This window comes from Mchenga conophoros, linkage group LG13 (assembly GCF_057382185.1).
Source record: "Mchenga conophoros isolate Kocher_MC1m ecotype Shallow Benthic linkage group LG13, M_conophoros_male_GT1.1, whole genome shotgun sequence".
NCBI classification, from domain to species: Eukaryota; Metazoa; Chordata; class Actinopteri; order Cichliformes; family Cichlidae; genus Mchenga; species Mchenga conophoros.
In genome coordinates this window covers 19,137,357-19,151,913 of record NC_140538.1, presented here as the reverse complement: position 1 = coordinate 19,151,913, position 14,557 = coordinate 19,137,357, and the positions used below count along the sequence as shown (strand labels likewise).

The window sequence follows — 14,557 nt, the reverse complement described above, 5'->3', positions numbered from 1 at the left end:
GCCATAATCCTCGCAGCCCGGACCCTCCACACATCACACATCAGACTGCGGAGACAGAGCATGAAGGTGGTAAGGAGGAGCTAAGGGGGACGAGGCTGGGCAATGTAACTTCGATTGCTCTGTTGAGGACGGGGCTCGATGGCGAACCTTTAACTGCTTTGGTGGGGGGTTTATGGGGGACAAAAAGGGATTGGGCCGGGGGGTAGATCTGAGCCCAACATTGACCAGCTCCATCATCTCCTCGGTGAATTTCAGGTGTGGCGAGGAGGGAGAAAGGGAGGGGGAGGAGGGTGTTGGCTTGTCAGGGGTTTGGGGGACTGGGGAAGGTCGTGGTCCCTGGTCCTGGTCCTGGTCGTTGGTGTTGTTGAGAGAGTTGGAGGCAAATAGGGACCCCTCTTCTTGCTCATCCCAGGTGGGGGCAGATGGAGCTCCTCCTCAAGGTTTCTGCTGGGCTTTGTCTGTTCTTGGAGTACTGTTTGTTCCTCTTTATGAGATAACTCCTCGTTTATCTCAGCCTTGGCACCAAGCACAGATGGATGACGTATGGAATAAAACAAGTTGGAGGTGAACAGTTTCACCCCTGACTTGTTAAAATTTAATCCATTTGCTTTAAACAGATGCCTGCGTTCCCAAGAAATATTAAAATTGTTGATAAAATGCACTGAGTGGTCAGCACATGCTGATTTATTCAGTGCAAACAACCTGCTGAATCTCTCGTCTCCTCCTCTGACAGGCGGTACAGGTCCACTGATGAATACAGCTGCATTCAGAGAGTTTACAGTATTTAATAATCCAGTAAAGTCCCGTTTCAGAACCTCCGACTGTTGTTTGGACACATCGTTTGACCCTGTATGCAGAACAATGTTTGTCACAGTTGGATATTCATCTGCAATTTGAAGAATTCTCTCCTTCAGGTTGTTGACCATATCCTTAGGAAAGCAGATGACTTTAGTGTTCTTACCGCACATCCTTTGTACATCCTTTACAGCAGAGTCACCCACAATCAGAGTTTCAGGCCTAGCCTTTAGCTTTCCCTGTGGCCTTTTACTTTTCAACAGATTTTCAGACCTTACTTCGCTGCTTTTAGATGGATGGTTGTCCGATATAGATCCAGGGTCCTTTGATAGTGGAGCAAATCTGTTCTGCAGTTTCACATTCAGTTGTTTTGGAGGTTTGTTGTTAACCTTCCTATTCACGGTTGTCCAGTCCTGTTTCCTCCCGTGTACAGGGGTAGAAGAGCTTCTCTGTCAAATCAAATCAAATCAAATCACTTTTATTGTCACATCACATGTGCAGGTACATTGGTACAGCACATGTGAGTGAAATTCTTGTGTGCGAGCTTCACAAGCAACAGAGTTGTGCAAAATACAATAACATAAACAGGCAAAATATACGAATGGCTAAATCTGAAACTAATAAATATATGTACAATATATAATAGTATATGCAAAAAAAAAAATTTCTGGATGTGTATACTAAATGTTTTTCTACGTGTGTGTGTGTATACACATATTTTACAAATTAAATAGAGTAAACAATAAATAAAATATATAAAAATATACAGAGTTGAGACATGTGCAAAACAGTGGCATTACTGTACAGTATGGAGTGCATAATGTTGAAGTTCCAGTAGTGGAGGTGAGGTGTCTATGACGTGTTCAGCAGTCTGATGGCCTGGTGGAAGAAGCTGTCTCTCAGTCTGCTGGTTCGGGACCGGATGCTGCAGAACCTCCTTCCTGATGGAAGTAAGTAAGTAAGTAAGTAAAATTTATTTATATAGCACTTTTTAAGACAAAAACGCTGTTACAAAGTGCTTCACATGAAGACATGTCAAACAAACAATATAGCAACATAGAGGAAATATAAAAGCATATCAAACAATCAATAGTGCAATATAAATATAAAATAAAACAACATATTACGCATTAACATTACCCAAATGCCTGTCTAAACAGATGTCGATGGTGCGTAGTGAGGAGGGTAAACCGTTCCACAGTATTGGAGCCAGGGTTTGAAAAGCGTGATCCCCCTTTGCAGCGAAGTAGTCTGAACAGTTTATGGCTGGGGTGACTGGAGTCCTTGATGATCCTCCCCGCTTTCTTCAGGCACCGCTTCCTGTAGATGTCTTGGAGGGAGGGAAGCTCACCTCCAATTATCCGTTCAGAGCACCGCACTACTCGCTGGAGAGCTTTGCGGTTGTAGGCGGTGCTGTTGCCATACCAGGTGGTGATGCATCCAGTGAGGATGCTCTCAATGGCACAGTGATAGAAGGTCCTGAGGATGCGGGGGCTCATGCCGAATCTTTTCAGTCTCCTGAGAAAGAAGAGGCGCTGTTGCGCCTTCTTCACTGTTTTGTTTATGTGTACTGACCACGTAAGATCCTCAGCCAGATGTACTCCAAGGAACCGGAAGCTGCTCACTCTCTCCACAGCAGCGCCGTTGATGGTGATGGGGGTGTGTACTTCTCTGCACCTCCGGAAGTCCACTATCAACTCCTTTGTCTTTGCAACGTTGAGGGTGAGATGGTTGTCTTGACACCAGTGGGTCAGGGCGCTGACCTCCTCCCTGTCTCGTAGGAAGTGAAGGCCAGTCGGTTTCAGAGATTTCAGCTCGCTGTGTCCTGCCTGTGATACGTCCTCCCCCTTCCAGGAGACATGATTTATGTCTTGGTTTTGCACCAAGACAGTCCAAGGGGGGATTATCGCTTGAGGATTTATTATAATGCACAGAGTCTACTTTCTTGGTCATGTTATCTGTGCTCCTTAGCCATCTCGCTGAGAAGCACAACCTGCACAGAAAGGACCTCAAAGATCGAGTTATGTATGCTCCACTTCAATAATCATGGAATAATAAAGAGAGAACTTCTGATACTATATCGTGGCTGTATTTAAATACATTATTAAGCTTTTCCTTAGGATCAACATGTACTCTGTCACTGCCGTTCTGTGCAGACCCCAAACCTAAACTGGAAAACATTCAAAGCAGAGCAAATGAGCGCTACCTTCCTGTGCATGAAAAGGTAAAATAACTGACTCTTTTTGTTTAGAAAAACATGATTGTTGCCAAAATGGCCATTATGCATTTTTTTGGACAAATTTCTCAGGCTCTGACTGGACCGTTTACCTGGTGGGAGGTAAACTAAGCCTCGCAGATGCTGCTGGCTGAATGGACCCTGGAGCTGGAGGAGAGATTTCCAGGAATTTACAAAGACTTTCCCAACATTAAGGTAACAGTGACAGAGCTGGATATGATTCAACGAAACAACGAATCACCTGTCCTTGTGAAACTGAAGCACATACAGGGCATTCCAAGAAAAATCAGTGCCTCCCACCCCGTCCTCTCAAAATCAACTTCTACAATAACTTTAGTATATTTAGAGACGTCATGAGAATTTGTATCTCTATTTTATGAATACTTAATAAGTTACAGACCGTTTAACTACACCGAGGTGGTTACCCTCTGCTATGTCAGAATATAAATGTCAAATTTTGCATATTTTCATTAAATAAACCAAAGTTACAATGAGAAGCACTCCCAGAGCGCAAACCTCTGCCAAAGCAACTCACTCAGTGGGCAATATTTACTTTTAAGTGAGTCGTATTGTATTTTGTATGCAATCATTTTGGTTTTTTTCTTTTAAAATGTACTTTTAAAAGAAAAAAATGTACAGCTCATTAAAGACATAATGCATTTGGTGAAATGTAAAAGTGAGATCAAAGGTCAGGTATTTGTTAAATGTTGCCAATACAAACAAAAGCAGCAGACTTTTAAGTGCAGTTTTGAAGATAGAAATTGGACCTTATTTGACCTTGAAATGGTCAGAAATCCAAAGTAATGTGATAGTTAAAATTCCCTTAAACTATTCTCTATATGCTGTCAATAAAAACAATGGAAGTAAGAAACATGTTTTAAATAGCTCTATATAGGATTATTATCACTTTGACCTTTCAGATCACTCTGTTGATGTTAAAAAGTCAGAGGTCAAGTGTGACATGATATCTTAAATCTTTATGTGGTATTTTCTATATGTTGACAGTACATGCCACAGTTGTAATATTTAATGTTTCTAGGTTATAGGGCTTTCCACTAATATACCATTAAGTACACTTTGAAGACCTTGGTGGATGTAACCCAAATTTTAATGGGTGGTTAACATGACAGAAGGACACAAACACAATTGCAGAGGTTAAAAAAACGTCAGCTGGTTCTCAGGGATTCAGGTGGAAGCTTTTTTAAGATTTGATGAATTTCATATTGAATGACTCATATTATTATTGTTATTAAAACTCAGTACTGTGAAACGCTTAGTCAGTTCCCAGTCTTTCCTCCCAGTCTTTCCAGGGCAGGATGATCCAAATCCCTGCCATCAACAGGTTTCTGCAGCCAGGCAGTAAGAGGAAGCCACCGCCGGATACAAAACTATGCAAAGGCTATCATGGAAGTCTCCCAGTCCAAATTACCATCTCAGTAAAATCTGTTCCTTATCATGCAGCATGTTTGTGATCATTTATATCTGCAGGCCTACGTGTCGATAAATGCTGCACTAACAGGATAGATGAGAAGGTATGTGAGCTTTTCTAACAATGTGAACTAAATAAATGTTGATATTAAAGGACTCATTCAGATGCTTGGTGGATCAAAATCTAACAGTCCTTTTCTGTGTTTTGACATCATCCCCAACGCCACTGTCTCAAATGCAGCCCCAAACTGTGAGACCACCTTGTGTTACAGATGGTTCTAGACCAAGGGTGGGCAACTTCAGGCCTCAAGTGCCAGTGCCCTGCAGGTTTTAAATGTGTCCTTGATCCAACACAGCTGATTCAAATGGCTAAATGACCTCCCCAACATATCTTGAAGTTCTCCAGAGGCCTGGTAATGAACTAATCATTCGATTCAGGTGTGTTGAAACAGGGTAATGGTAAATAGTAAATGGCCTGTATTTATATAGCGCTTTACTAGTCCCTAAGGACCCCAAAGCGCTTTACATATCCAGTCATCCACCCATTCACACATTCACACACTGGTGATGGCAGCTACATTGTAGCCACAGTCACCCTGGGGCGCACTGACAGAGGCGAGGCTGCCGGACACTGGCACCACCAGTAGGCAACGGGTGAAGTGTCTTGCCCAAGGACACAACGACCGAGACTGTCCAAGCCGGGGCTCGAACCGCCAACCTTCCGATTACAAGGCGAACTCCCAACTCTTGAGCCACGATCGTCCAGGTGAGATCTAAAACCATTATGTGCACTTATATGAACATCTGAAGAAGTGTCGCTGGTTGTTTAAAGACACATTTTGATTGAATTTTGTCTTCTAACACAACACTTTTTAGTTTGTTGCCTCAGAGCAATGTTATGCAGTTAGGCTGCCTTTCTTAGGGCAGCAACGCTAAAGCAGTGCTTCTGAACTCTGATCCTGGTGACTCTGTTTTAGGTTTGTTGAAAGGTTTTTATGGGGATAACTGCAGGGACTTGGGTCACAGGGAGAACCTCTGGGGAAATGATTTGAGAGCACTGAGTGATACATAAGCAGCCAAACCAACTGAACTTGTACCAAATTGCAGGAAATAGGCACAAGAACTTTTTATGGGAGGAAAAAATGTGATTGGACAGTTGGGGGTCATTCCCTCAGTGAGGAAAGTGAACTAGATGAAAGTGAGAATTAGGTTTGAGGAACAGTTAGGAGATCAAGGGTCAGTTAAAGGACACACATGTTCATGTACAAGTGTGTGGGTAACCAATAGTGTGTGTGTATATGAATGATGATGTGTGCCTGTGTTGGGAGCTGGAAGGGGGCTTTATGAAGGGAGCTGGAAGGTACCGGGATGGTAGTCCAAAAGGCAAATGACAGAAATGACACCCAGCTCTGTTTTATAAAGTTCCACACATTTAAATTCATTTGCAATAAAGAGTTATCTTATCTTAAACACACACAAACATGCAATATCACATAAAGACCAGCCCAAGCATGGATGAGTGCACACACAAATACACTCAGTTATTTGTTTGTTGGATTAAATGCTTTTATGAAAATTGAATAGATAGATAAAGTAAAAGTGCCACAGGTGCATAGTGAGGCCCTCATACTGTATATTTAACATATACAACAGTGAGCAACAGTGATTAAAAAAACAATAACAAAACAAATAACCTTTTAAATAAGTAGAAATTATTAATAAAATGATTAAACTTTTAAGAAAAAAAGATCATAAAAAGTTTGTTTTTTCAACAAAAACTAAAAAAGGAAGGCAGACTGCCACGTGCAGCGCCGCATTTGGATGTGTCTGAAGCTTGGAGCTTGACTTCCCTACGTTTCTCCTACAAATGGGCCTTGAGCTTGTTTGGAGGTTCTAGCAGGGGAGCGCAGCTACTGGTATACCGATGGATGGTCGTCCGCCGGGGGGGGACATCGTCCGCTGCCACCGAGCGCTGGGCGTCGGGAGGGACACACATGGACCGGTGAGGGAGGAAGGGGACACCCGCCTAGCCAGCCAGATCAGCCGAATCAACCCTAGCGATCAATGGGGTGACAGATGTCGCAGCCAGATCGCCCTCACATCCAGAAACGCTCGGTCGTTTAGCATATTTTATAGCCCTGCATAACAAACCTGTTCACAATGAGGGTTTAAAGACTCAGAGTCCTGGTCGGGATCCGTACAGTTTGTCTGGTTCATCTTATAAATAGAAGCTGCATCGGTAAAATTATTTTAAACAGTAAAACAGAAAACTGTATCTGTTTTACCCATGATGGTTAGCGACAAAATGCAAATAAGCATGCTTGCATTGGCTGAAGCTGCCCAATCAGCGCCTTCATTTTCCCCGCCTACTCCACCCCTTCAACAACCCTGAGCGCTGTGAATGTTACGTAAGATTAACTTTTACTTCCACTCTTTTGCATTTCTGCGTAGAGGTTGCGTGCGCACAGGTATGAAAACTACACACGCAGGGGAACAGCTTCCACATTTATGCAGCTGCTTGCGAATTTACTGTGATTTCACTTTGCTTCACAGATTTTAGGCCCTGAAAAACAAAAAGAAAACACCGACAACAGCCATGTCCGAAAAACCTGTGGTGTACTATTTTAATGGGAGAGGGAAGATGGAGTCAATCCGCTGGCTTTTAACTGTTGCAGAAGTCGAGGTAAGTGAAGGAGGTGTGAGTTTTTGAAGAACTGCAGGCTTTTGTGCAAATCTGATTTGAAATACTTTCTTTGCAGTTCGATGAAGTGCTTCTGACAACTCGGGAGCAGTATGAAAAACTCCTTGATGGTGAGATGGGTGCATGCAGGGAATGCAAGAGATAGGATTATTCTGGGTAAACATTCAACTAAAGGTTCAAACAAGGAAGGTTAAAAGTTTTGGGGTTTTTTTTAAATCTGTTAAATCGTTTAAAATTGAACTCATGACTGTGGGTGGAGTTTTTGTGGTTTGCCTCCAAGTCATGCTTTAACTCCCCCTCCCATCCACCCCATGGTCTTAGAGCCACGTTATGTAATCTAGATTGAGACAGCAGCTTGTATGCAAACATCTCTTAATATCTTCTCATCTACAGTCAAAGATGCACGTTAAAACAAATTGTGTTGGTCTTTTCCACTGGGAGTGCAAACCTGCTTTACCTGCTGCTGTTGTGCTTGCTCCAAAGATGGGGCGCTCATGTTTCAACAGGTCCCTTTGGTGGAAATGGATGGCATGAAGCTCATTCAGACAAAAGCAATCCTGAATTACATCGCAGAGAAGTACAATCTGCATGCAAAGGATCCCAAAGAACGAGTCATGTATGGTCCTTAAAAAAAAAAGTGTAATAAAGTTTTTGTCTTACATCATAGCTGTATTTAAATAGGTTATTATGCTTTCCTTCAGGATCAACATGTATTCTGAGGGATTGACAGACCTCATGGAAATGATTATGATCCTCCCCTTCACCCCAGATCCCAAACCCAAATTGGACAACATTCAAAGCAAAGCAAAGGAGCGCTACCTTCCTGTGTATGAAAAGGTAAAATAACTGATTGTTTGGTTTAAAAACCTGAGTTTCTGCTGATCATTGCTAAAATAGGTGTCATAAAATAGGCTCTGACTGGACCCGTGTACCTGGTGGGAGGTAAACTAAGCCTTGCTGATGTGCTGCTTCTTGAATGCACCCTGATGCTGGAGGAGAAATTTCCAGACATTTTGAAAGACTTCCCCAATGTCAAGGTAAACGTGTTTCAACAAAAAAATAAATCAACAACAAGTTCAATGAGAAAGCCAAAGCCCAGTGCTGTGAAACGCTCATCTTTCTGTTATTCCTTCCAGTCCTTTCAGGGCAGGATGACACAAATCCCCGCCATCAGCAGGTTTCTGCAGCCGGGCAGCAAGAGGAAGCCGCCGCCAGATGAAAAATACTTGAAGAATGTTGTGGAAGTCTTAAACCTCAAGTTGCCACTTTAAGAAAAACGCTACAAAAGATCTGTTACATTCCTCATTAGGCAGCGTGATTATGATCAGTTACATCAAAAATCAGTTACATCTAAAATCTTAATTAGTTTAAAGGACAAACAACACAATAAGAGTTAAGAGGCAGATAATCATTTACCAGCCTCTTAACTCTTATTGTTAAGAGGCAAGTAAATACGTGAAGATAGACGAGGCACCAACACAACAACATGGAAAGAACTTCTGTAATCTTCTTTAGCAATAAATACATTTGACAAAAACACTCGAAGCTGCTGTTTTTCTTCTAGATAAAACACAACAGTTTTTAATGAATTAAACTTGTTTTAATTTGCTGTTATTAGAAAAAAATCACAAAAACTCTTTCCCCATCATAGACGGACAAGAATACAAATGAAAATGCTTCAACTTGTTCTTTTTCTCAAGTTCTAGAAATAAATCCGAGCCCTAACAGCACCCAGAGCTCACAGTCGTCTCCTGTAGTGTGGGTTAAGAAATCATGGAAGTTCCCATTCATACACTTGCTCATATGCATGTATTAAAAAATAATACTGCAGTAAAATTTGATTTAGTCGGCTTAGTGGGAATGTTTCCTGTTTCCAGGGTAAAGGTTGATGTTCTCCCGGTCAGACGATCAGAAGTAAGAGGCGAAACACCATCAACAAGCTGTAAGACAGACAAAAGCAACTGCATCAGCGAGTTTAACAAATAAATGTCCCAATCCCTGATTTGTGCAACAATTTGTACTGTCTGGTAGCACGTCTGACTCTGACCTTAGCCCTGTCATTATTCCAGCTGGCATTAATTTCCCAGAGTTCTTGTATCTCATTCCCATGATGACTGCGAGAACTCCCGAGGACACTGAAAGAAAGAAAACACCCTGTTATGACACTAGCTGGACACTGAACCTCTACACTCTTGATTGTAGCCGGGCTGCATATAGAGAGCCATACTCACGCAGTGACACCTTGATGTCCTTTGGGTCACTCGTTATGTTGTAGGCACCGAAAGCGGATAATCCGCCAAAAACTAGACCAGCCATCAGGGACATCACGCTGCCTGCGGGGAAACGCAAAAATCAATCAGGTTTGATTTCATTTCCAACACTTTAATATTTAGTTGAGCTTTATGCACAGCTGTGGTCAGAATCTGAATCAGAAATACTTTATTAATCCCGAAGGAAATTATGCTCCTCAACCTTTTCTCTTGTATCCCATAAATCCTCCAAAAGCAATGGCTGCAGCATAGCTGAAGCCAATCCAGTCCAACACCATCGTAAAGCTGAAAACCAAAAAGCAGTGCAGGGTGTCAGGTGGTTAAAAGACACAACTCAGGACACTTATTCAGCTTTAATCTTTACCAAGCACGCGCTCCCCAAAAGAGGTGGGTGGATAAATTTAATTATCGACAGTATCGATATCGGATCGATACTAACATGACAGGATCGATACTTTGTTTCTATCCTCTAAGTTCAGTGTATAGCCACTGATGTGTGTTATTATTTTTTGTTTTTTGATTTGTAAATTGATGATGATTCACCTCATTAGTCATGACATAAGTTAAAAATATCGGTATTGCTATCTACTGCATCCACTTGGTTTTGGATAAATACGCAATTTTGCAGGCACAGCACTGCTCACCAATGCAGATACTGCACTGCTCCCAAACTATTCTTCATAATTCTTGGGTTTCGACATATGTGTAATCTAATCATATCTACCCACAATAAGATCTCCGGATGTTGCTGTGAGCCTCTGGGATGATTCAACTACAGAAACAATCGCAGCACAAAGCTAAAGACGTGCACATGAACGCCTATGCTGGCTACTTTCTTTAAACTGTTGTTAAAACGACTACGTATTGGTGAAGCTCACATGAATTGTTACTGTTGTATGAATCGTGTTGCTGCATATTACATACCTGGAGTCCAGACAAGTGAGCAGCAGCAGCAGCCACAACCTTTGGTCCGAAATTGCGCTTCCTCGTTGACTGGCCGTGGAGATACGTAGAAATGCGTAAATCCCGCGTCATCAGGGGTTGTGAAGCGCGTCTCTCCCGCCGCCATCTTTCTCAGGGGTTGTGGCCACAGTTATATATCGTATTTCTATGCACAGCTCCCGAATGTTATTGTGTTTATTTATTTTAACGTTATCTATTCATAACGTTTCACACGTTACCCAAGCTGTTTTCTGTACCAATACGAAGCCAGATTCTAATTTCGGTTAATTTTTAGGTCCAGGTAATTTTTATTGGTGAAAGAGAAAAAATGATTTGTTAAAAATGTTGTTGCTCAGGTAGAAAACTCGTGGACGGAAAGTAGAAGCGGATCATCTCCCTCTAACCCTAGCATCCACCTCTGTCACACCAACCATCTTCCATCAACCCTCTCTGTGGTCCTCTTCTTTTCCTCCTGACTGGCCTGACTCCTGACTTCATCCTTCCACCATCTTTTCTCCGGTAAATCTACTATCCCTCCACTGCAAATCTAATCCTGCCCATTCTGGTCACTCCAGGATAATAATAATAATAAAAAAACGTCCCCTATCTCTTCCTGTCTGCTTGTTAATAAGAAGACTTTGAAAGTACAAAAACATGACTATACACATGTTTGTCTGTTTTCCATTTTATTCATTTACTTATTTTTAGATTCTTTGGTAAAGACTAATTTTAAAGGGGGAACTTGTCAGTATTTACCTTTCCTGTTCATCTTTGAAGACTTAGTGTCAAATTAAATTTTTACATAAACATTAACAATTTGATATATAAGCGCACTCAACCCTATCATTTAAAATAAATACCTTATTACATTAATTATCCTGAACAACTTACTTATGTCCAGCTGTCCATACAGGTTCAACCTACAGGCAGAGCAAATGAAACCGCTGGAAAGTTAAAAATCCTGACTTCAGGAGGTGCGGCTCTCCCGGACCAACATGGCTGCTGTCTTGAGTACTTCCAAACAAAAACCAGAAGCGACCCCTAGCGGTAACCTCGAGCTAATATTTTGACAACTTTCCCTATCTCTGACCCATTTCTGAGTTTCTAGTGGCAAGTGACTTCTCTGAACTACTATGGCTTTTCACACTTCTAAAAGTAGCCCTTCAGGACTCTATTTCTTAAAACTGGAGACACAAAGCATATTACAAATGGTAAGTGGACTGGTGCTTGTATAGTGCTTTTTTTCCTTTTCTTTGTTAACTTTACTTGAGCACTCAATGTGCTTTATACAACATGCCTCATTCACCTATTCACACACATTCATACAAAAGATTTTTTTTCTACACCTCAGTCTTTTAATCTAACATTTAAGCACAAAAAAGAAACATAAAATTCAAGATCTGCAATATGATATAAAATATATCTCCCAAAGAAGAGCCCCACATGTGTCTCCTTCACTGCATTGAGCTACAGAGTCAGGTGTGCTTAATTTTAGGTCTTTCTGTAAATTATTCCATGCTGTTCTCCTCAGATCTGTCAGAACTCCATGCACATCAAAAAGCAAAAGATGGTCTCTCCCTGCTTTAGCCCAGAAGATGCAGCGTTCATTTTCTCCAAAAATGGTTTCACATTTTGTTTCATCATATTTCCACTTTGAATGGGTTCATTTTGAATGAGCTTTGGCACAGAGTTGTGTTCATTGATAATGGTTTCTGACAGTGCTCTTGAGCCCATGCAGTGATTTCCACGACAGATTCGTTCTAGGTTTTTATACAGTGCCACCATTGGGCCTTGTACCTTGTCCCCTGTGCAGAGATTTCTCTAGATTCCCAGAATCTCTATATGATATTATGTAATATAGATGATGAGATATTCGAGCCAGGTCTTCCCAATTTATGTTAAAAAATAGATATTCAAAGTATTTCTTTGTTTTTCTTGCTGAATGGTGAAACTCTATAAGGGGCCCTTTTTATACCCTTCATGTTTATGATCTGTTGCCAATTAACATAATTGTTTCTTTGTAGTATCACTTTTCCAAACTTTTTGTTCCCCCCATGCAAAATTCTTTGAGACGTGTGGCTGACATCAAATCAAAATTGAACTTTTTGGAACTGGGGTTGTATTTATACTGATTTAATGTGAAATTTAGTGAATGCAATGTCTCTAATAAAAACACAAAAACAGAAAATTCTAAAGTTTGGCTTTCAGTGCAAAATTCGATTAGATCTGCAGTGTATGTAAATATGTTGCAAGGGCGGGTAGGAAGGGCACGAGGTGAGCAAGGATACAGTCAAAGCTTTTACGGCATTTTAAAGTAAAATCAAACAACTTCTTCTTAAGTACAAATCTTGATAATATTAATACGCTTTATTTGTACACACAACATTTAAAAAACAGACTTAAAGTACAAAAAGCAGACTTTTCAGAAAGTAAATTCAAACATCAGCCCAAAGAAAACAGATACAGTTAATGTGATGAAACAGAAATAAAGATTCAAGGTTATGACAAATAAACAACACTAATAAAATCACAAAAGCAAGAGAGCTGAAACAATAAACAGAACCAAAAAAGACAAAAAAAAAAGAGATGACATCACATACGACACCAATAAAATCTCCTCAGGTAGATCATTCTAGAGTCGAGGGGCTCTAATGGCACAGTGATCACCTTTAGAGTGTGACTGTGAAACAGCTGGAAGGCCCCAGCTGAGTATCTAAATTTGCAAAATGGCCCATGAGGAGTCAACATGCTCTGACATGCAGCCAGACCCTGACGCACTCAGGAAGCATACAGGGAACCAATAGCAAGAGCTGGATTCATGTCAGGCTATCTGCTAAAACTACTAAGAAGCAAGTGCTTAACCAAAACATGTCTTATTTCACACCACATTACAGCCTGCTGGATGTTTTAAACTCATCTTTTTGCAGTAACACCATAACACACGTGAATAATGAGATCACAGAGGAGATAATATCTTATAAAAAAACCAACAGATTGTTATCAGGTTTTAGCTGTGTGGAAATTTTGCGCTGTTTGTTGTAGTTTTTCAGGGTTTTATCAAAGATAATTGGTTACTCTGGTGTGTTGGGTGTTGCACACATAAAATAAAATCTACAGTAAACTGCACACTCCTACTGTAAAGCTTTACTTTACTTCTCTGTAGTATCATAGTTTCAAAGCGCCGTAGCCCAAAGAACTTACCCATGTCACAGATGGTGATGTGAAGAGTCTGCTCTCTTGGATCTTCAGCAGCATGTCCCAGATGATGCATCAGAACCAAACAGGCACATCAGAAAACTTGTGACTGAAGGCGAGGACTTTGTCATGAAGAAGAACTAGAGGACTGGTGGAAAGAAACTTGGGGTGAAGCTAGACAAGAACAAAGAAATGAAAAAGGAGGACGAGAAGACAAAACTGAAGGGTGAGAAGAAATTGGAAAAGTTACTGGGGATTAAAGAAATGCAGGAGATGAAGTAAGAAATTTAACAAAAACTTGATGAAAGGATGAGAAAAGGTTGGATGATAAGAAGAATTAGCAGTATAAAAGTAAAATTAAAAGAAAAAGGAATGACTTGTGTTTTTTCCAAGCACAGCAGGCAGAGCTGCAGAACAAAGAAAACAAAGTGCAAAGAAAGGGGGAAAAGGAAAGTCAAAGGGAGGGAACAGGCTGAGCAGACAGGAAAAAAGTAAGAGAGTAAAAAAACAAAAAAGAAAGAGTTAGAATAAGAAAAGGTGACAAAAGAGAAAATAAGGACCAACACGAACAGAGAGAAAAGGAGGAGAAAAGAGTTCAGAAGCCAGAGAAGAGGAGAAGGAGCTCGGCTTCAGGAACTGGATCTGAAGCGTGACTGTGCCAAGTGATGGGGAAGGTAAAGACTTGCCTTTCTGCCTCCCCCCTCTATAGGGGTGTTTGCAGGATTTAAATGGGGGAACAGAGGAGAGCCAATAACAAGGCTGAAGGGATCATGGGAAATCAGAATATTTCATGAGAAATTAAAAAACAGAATTTAGAAAAAACTGGTGCAGAAAACTTAGGACATGTTTTAAAAGACACTGTAAAACCAGGCATTGCCTTAGTTCATGTTGACCAACTGATTTGCAAAAAAAAAATTAGAGCCAGGGCCCCCTCCCCTCCCCGCCTCACTCATCATCGTCTCCATTGTTCCCTTTCTCTGCCCACCTCCT

At 41.1% G+C, this 14,557-nt stretch overlaps 2 protein-coding genes and 1 pseudogene across 3 annotated transcripts; 2 read left to right on the top strand and 1 right to left on the bottom strand.

Annotated features, from left to right (window-relative positions):
* Positions 1-2,746: 2,746 nt before the first annotated feature.
* Positions 2,747-4,471, top strand: LOC146561186 (glutathione S-transferase A4-like; annotated as a pseudogene).
* A 2,356-nt stretch (positions 4,472-6,827) lies between these two features.
* On the top strand, positions 6,828-8,697 carry LOC146561185 (glutathione S-transferase 3-like). 2 transcript variants are annotated; one of them, XM_085297041.1, is made up of 7 exons: positions 6,828-6,927; positions 7,013-7,142; positions 7,219-7,270; positions 7,644-7,776; positions 7,862-7,997; positions 8,072-8,197; positions 8,297-8,697. In XM_085297041.1, exons 2-7 carry the CDS (start codon positions 7,056-7,058, stop codon positions 8,429-8,431), a joined length of 669 nt encoding a protein of 222 aa, XP_085153167.1. In that variant the 5' UTR covers positions 6,828-6,927; positions 7,013-7,055; the 3' UTR covers positions 8,432-8,697. The 2 variants fall into 2 exon arrangements, with proteins under 2 accessions (XP_085153167.1, XP_085153168.1); XM_085297042.1 differs by lacking the exon at positions 6,828-6,927 and having other exon boundaries at positions 6,944-7,142.
* Positions 8,698-8,738: 41 nt separating this feature from the next.
* On the bottom strand, positions 8,739-10,475 carry tmem14a (transmembrane protein 14A). The gene is made up of 5 exons (XM_085297046.1): positions 10,355-10,475; positions 9,633-9,715; positions 9,392-9,493; positions 9,208-9,295; positions 8,739-9,100 (listed from the first exon to the last, which is right to left on the bottom strand). Exons 2-5 carry the CDS (start codon positions 9,706-9,708, stop codon positions 9,061-9,063), a joined length of 306 nt encoding a protein of 101 aa, XP_085153172.1. The 5' UTR covers positions 9,709-9,715; positions 10,355-10,475; the 3' UTR covers positions 8,739-9,060.
* Between the last annotated feature and the right edge of the window lie 4,082 nt (positions 10,476-14,557).